Source organism: Anser cygnoides, chromosome 2, assembly GCF_040182565.1.
Source record: "Anser cygnoides isolate HZ-2024a breed goose chromosome 2, Taihu_goose_T2T_genome, whole genome shotgun sequence".
Taxonomy (NCBI): domain Eukaryota; kingdom Metazoa; phylum Chordata; class Aves; order Anseriformes; family Anatidae; genus Anser; species Anser cygnoides.
This window is the reverse complement of record NC_089874.1, coordinates 162596602-162601901: the sequence shown is the minus strand read 5'-3', so window position 1 is coordinate 162601901 and position 5300 is coordinate 162596602. Positions and strand designations below refer to the sequence as shown.

Below are 5300 nucleotides of genomic sequence, written 5' to 3'. Positions count from 1 at the left end.
CCTCCACACCACAGACATGTCCTGCTACGACATCTGCCGCCCCTGCGGGCCCACCCCGCTGGCTAACAGCTGCAACGAGCCCTGTGTCAGGCAGTGCGAGGATTCCCGCGTCGTCATCCAGCCTCCTGCCGTGCTGGTCACCCTGCCAGGACCCATCCTCAGCTCCTTCCCCCAGAACACCGCCGTTGGATCCTCCGCATCAGCTGCCGTGGGCAGCAACCTCAGCGCCCAGGGAGTGCCCATCTCCTCCGGGGGATTCGGAGGCTTTGGCTTTGGAGGCTTTGGCTTTGGAGGCCTGGGCTGCATCAACGGCGGAAGAGCCTGCTACCCCTGCTAAGGACCCACGCCAACACCCCTGACAGAAGCCTCCAACACCGGGCAACACAGCTCTCGCACTGAGGACGCACCTCTGCGCTCTTCATGGCATGCGGGCTCGCCAGCCGCGGCTCATCATTCCATGGCACAACAAAGCAAGCAAGCAAGGAAGGGGCCAGCCCATGCTGTCAGGACACATGGCCAACATACCTCCTTCTTTCTTCCTCTTTCTCCTTTCCATAGCACCACCTTCTACGGCTGCTACTCTCTGCTGCAATGCCTTGCTCACTAGCACAATCTCTCCAGAGACCTTCTGGGGCTGCTCCCACCACACGGTAGCAAGACCTTGGGGCTCTGGGAAAATCTGCTCTACGCAAGGGACATAGGCTGGTGGTCGCCCTCCAGGCACCTCCGAATGTGCACCTTCCACTTGACGCTCCCTCTTTTTCATGTTTTCCTCAATAAAATCCGCCTGCATCCCACATCCTCAGATGCCTCCTCTTCCTTTCTTCTCCCAACGCTCTTCCAGCTTCACCCGACAAAAAGAACAAAAAGCAGGGCTCAAGTGGCCATCAGGGCCCATGCCTGGTGGTGTTCAAGAAGCGTTTGGACAACGCTCTTACATAGATCCTTGTCACTAAAATGGAAAGACATGATGGGCCACTCAGCACACAATGAATTGCCTGCATGGTCACATACCAAGAGTTGCGGTCAACAGCTCGGTGCTCACGTGGAGACCAGGGAGGAGTGGTGTCCCTCTGGGGCCTCTAGTGAGGCCAGGATGATTTAACAGAGTTGTCCGTCACACGGACACCACACATATGGTGCGAGACTCCTCGTGGATTGAGGATACACCTTTGTGCCATCGCTGACCCACTGCGTCTTCAGCTCCACAACCACGGCTATTTCTCTCAAGGCATGAACCAGAGAAGCAAGGAAGTGGGCTATTCCGTGATGTTTGGAAACATGGCCGACTTACATTCTACCATTCTCCCATTTCTTTCCTTGACTTGCACTGTCTCGTATGTCTGGTTCTCTCTGCTACTATGACGTGCTCACAAGCCAAACGCCACCAGGGATCAACTCCCTCCCTGCTGCTCCCATCACAGGGCTGGAAGATTTCCGTGCTCCGAGAAAATTTACCGCGCACAACGATGACGTTGTTGGTCACCCTACGTGCATCCAAGACCCCCGGGGATGTGCCACTTGCTGCTCCTTCATTTCCATGCGCTTTCCTCAATAAAGTTCTCAAGCATGCCAGCCTGACGCTCCTCCTCTTCCCTTCTTCTCCCAGCGCCTTTCCCACTTCCCTCAGTACAAAGGCAAAACTCGAGAGGTCATCGGGGCACGTCGAAAAGGGCCACCACACCTTCCAGCACGTCACGCGAGACCTACACTTGACCAAACAAAGGCTTGGCCACGCTAAGGCTCTTCTGCACATGCCCTCTGAAACAATCTCTCCGTGTCAGCAGCACACACTCGACTGCTTTCTCACCCAGCAGCATTCTCCCGCATTGACAACAGATGCAGTCACAGAATCCTTTCAGTTTGGAAGTAACCTCTGGAGACCATGTGCTGCAAGCACCCTGCTCAAGCAGAGTCAGCTACAGCAGGCTGTCCAGGACCATGTGCAGTTGGGCTTCTCAGATCTCCAAGCATGGAAATCCAAAACCTCTGCTTGAGGTCCACTGCTTGACCACCCTCACAGGGGAAAAGGCTTTCCTTCTCTTCCAAGACAACTGCATCTCTTCTCTGTGGCGTCCACTCACCTTTGTCCTGGCAGCAGGCAGTAACTGAAAATAGACTGGCTCCCTTGTCTTCATTCCCGCCCATCCGGGATTTAGAACAAGGAGGAGATTCAGCCTGAGCAGCCTTCTCTGCGGGTTGAAAACGCCCAGCTCTCTCACCTTCTCCTCATATTGAAGAGGCTCCAGGCCCTTCAGCATCTTGGTAGCCCTGCACTGGAATTGCTCCAGCATGTCCGCTTCCATCTTCCACTGGGATGCCTCAAACCGGACAAAGGACTCCACAAGGGGCCTCACCGGCGATGAAGAGAGATGACGGAGCGCCTTTCTCATCGTGCTGGCAACGCTCTTCCCCATGCCCTCCTGGAGCCTGGTGGCCTCTTTTGCCGCAAGGCTGCATTGCTGACTCATCGTCAGCTTGCTCTCCAACAGCAACACAAGGTCCTGCTTGGCAAAGCTGCCTGCCACTCTGTCGGACAACACCATGTCCTGCTCCCCGGCGTTAGTCCTCCCCAGAGGCAGGAATTTGCTTTGCCCCTTCGGCAACTTCATGATGTTGGTCTCTGCCCAGTTCTCCAGCCTCTGCACATCATTCTGAATGGTGCCACGTTCATCACGTGCATCAGACGCTCCTCCCCGTCTCGGGTCATCTGCAGAATTCCTGCGGGGTCACTTCGTCCCATCACCCACCTCACTAATGAGGATATGATGGCCACAAGATAGAGCACAGGAAGTTCCGCACCAACACGAGAAAGAACTACTTCACAGTGAGGGTGACGGAGCTGCCCAGGGAGGTTGTGCGCTCTCCTTCTCTGGAGATATTCAAGGCCTGTCTGGATGCCTACCTGGGCAGCCTGCTCTAAGGAACCTGCTTTGGCAGGGGGGTTGGACCTGATGATCTTTCGAGGTCCCTTCCAACACCTTCAATTGTCTCATTCTGGGATTCTGCGATATTGAACATTGGTGGCCTCACTGCCAAGCCCTAGCCTACACCGCTAGGGCCTTGCCTCCAACACCGCTCTGTGCCACTTAGCACAAGCCTCTGCACCCAAGCAATCAGCCACTTCTCATCCCACCTCACTGTCTCTTTATCTAACCCATACTTTGTCCGCTTCTCTAGGAGCTTGTCACGGGAGCAAGCGTCAAAGAAAGCCCTTACTAAAAGCTTTACTAAAGTTGAGCAGCAGCCACTGCTCTCCCCTCATCCACCAAGCTGGTCACCTCCATTTAGAAGACGCTGAGGAGGCTCACGTGTGACTTTCCCTCTCTAAATCCCGGCTGGCTACTCCCCATCACATTCTGGTTCTCCGTCTGCTCGACAACGCTTTCCGGGAGGATTTCCTTTAGAACCTTCCCAGCGACTGATGTCAGGCCTACCAGCCTCTGGTTTCCCACACCTTCCTTCTTCACCTTCTTGAACACAGGAGCGCGGCGAGTCTCTTCCAGTCTTCAGGAGCCTCTCCCACTCACCAGGACCTTTCAAAGATAATTAGTAGTGGCCTCGCAAGGACACCACACAGCTCCCTCAGCATTTGTGGCTGCAACCCAGCAGGCCTCACGGAACAAGGCACACCCAGTTGCACAGCCCCCCTTCCTACCTTGATTCATCTTCCTCAGCAACAAGCGCTACTCACCTCAGCAGCAAGCCAAAACCACCTCAGCCCAACGGGGACAGGCCTTGCCACTCGTCAGCCATGCCCGGGACCACCCAGCCAGGAGGGGCTCACGGCTGCTGCCCTGAGCACCATGCATGCCTCCAATTCCCCGCTACAGGGTCCAAACCCTGCGTCTGAACATCAAAGCCTAGGCAGGGAAAGGGCCTCACCCTTGGGCGCTCAGTGCTGAATAAGACCCCAAAAGCTCTGCCTAAGTCTCCCTGCCAAACCATTCCCCTCAGCTCAGGGCTCTCAAGCTTTCAACGAGGCCTGGAAGGACAACGTCCTGCTGTCGCAAACAGCTCTCCTCTGCCTGATCAAACTACCACCCGCCAAGCTGCCGCAAGAAGAAAACACGCAGCCTCCCTTCTCTCACACAGGACCTTCCAAGCACAAAGGCCACCAAGCCACCGACCGATGCAGCAAACCCAAAGGGAAAGACGAGGAATAAACACAGGCGTAGGGAATGGGCACGAAGGCAGGGAGGGGGCGAGTGCGATGCCAGTGCCAGCGCCTCGCGCCCAGCACATCTGGGAAGCCCACACCAGCCTGCATTATGGCGACGCCAGCAAATAGGGCCCCCTCCTCACAACAATGCAGCCGCAAACCGACCGCACGAGTGACATGCCATGACCTCACTTCATAACAACCCACCTCTCTCATGCTTTGGCCGCGTCTGCCGACTGTCCTCAAACGCACTCTCCATGGAAATCCATCCAAAGAGCCGCTCTCGCTTAAAAGCTGCCGCCAAGGCCGCAGAGACACATCCTAAACAGGAGAAAAGCACACAAGAACGTAGTGTGAAGGACAACACGCCCCACCTCATTACTTGCCAGGCTTTAGCATGTAAGAGCAGCTCACGCCAAATGCTGTCATGCGCAAAGGCTCTCTCGCCCCACGGGCACTCACGGACCAGCGTAAAAGCCGGCCCTGCGACTCGTACCCTCACACAATCCTCCCGACGCCTTCTCCCCTGCGCCCAACAAGGTGAGCCTGAACCCCGCTCCCCTCCTTCGCCTGCCCCACCAGGCCTAGCTCTCCACACGCCCTTTCCCCCTTAGCCTCAGCAGCCCTTCTCCCTCCCCACCGCCATGCTCCCCACAACCCCAGGCCTCCCCACTCTCTTGGCCTCCCCCAGCACCACTCCTCATGCCCCCAACACCCTCCGCCTCCCCAACACCCTCCACATTCCCAACACCCTCTCTTCCAGGGACCCTCCACACCACAGACATGTCCTGCTACGACATCTGCCGCCCCTGCGGACCCACCCCGCTGGCTAACAGCTGCAACGAGCCCTGTGTCAGGCAGTGCGAGGATTCCCGCGTCGTCATCCAGCCTCCTGCCGTGCTGGTCACCCTGCCAGGACCCATCCTCAGCTCCTTCCCCCAGAACACCGCCGTTGGATCCTCCGCATCAGCTGCCGTGGGCAGCAACCTCAGCGCCCAGGGAGTGCCCATCTCCTCCGGGGGATTCGGAGGCTTTGGCCTTGGAGGCTTTGGCTTTGGAGGCCTGGGCTGCATCAACGGCGGAAGAGCCTGCTACCCCTGCTAAGGACCCACGCCAACACCCCTGACAGAAGCCTCCA

General features: G+C 57.1%; 2 protein-coding genes across 2 annotated transcripts; both read left to right on the top strand.

Annotated features, from left to right (window-relative positions):
• LOC136789819 (feather keratin 1-like) lies at positions 1-363 on the top strand. The gene has a single exon (XM_066990826.1). The coding sequence runs from the start codon at positions 17-19 to the stop codon at positions 335-337; it is 321 nt and encodes a 106-aa protein (XP_066846927.1). The 5' UTR covers positions 1-16; the 3' UTR covers positions 338-363.
• A 4038-nt stretch (positions 364-4401) lies between these two features.
• LOC136789949 (scale keratin-like) lies at positions 4402-5300 on the top strand. The gene is made up of 2 exons (XM_066991278.1): positions 4402-4702; positions 4926-5300. Exons 1-2 carry the CDS (start codon positions 4420-4422, stop codon positions 5264-5266), a joined length of 624 nt encoding a protein of 207 aa, XP_066847379.1. The 5' UTR covers positions 4402-4419; the 3' UTR covers positions 5267-5300.

Excerpts from the sequence above, each read along its gene's own strand:
- LOC136789819 (XM_066990826.1), top strand. The coding sequence starts at position 17 with ATGTCCTGCTACGACATCTGCCGCCCCTGCGGGCCCACCCCGCTGGCT.
- LOC136789949 (XM_066991278.1), top strand. The coding sequence starts at position 4,420 with ATGGAAATCCATCCAAAGAGCCGCTCTCGCTTAAAAGCTGCCGCCAAG. Across the intron at positions 4,703-4,925 it reads TCTCCCCTGCGCCCAACAAG|GGACCCTCCACACCACAGAC; the intron begins GTGAGCCTGAAC and ends CCTCTCTTCCAG.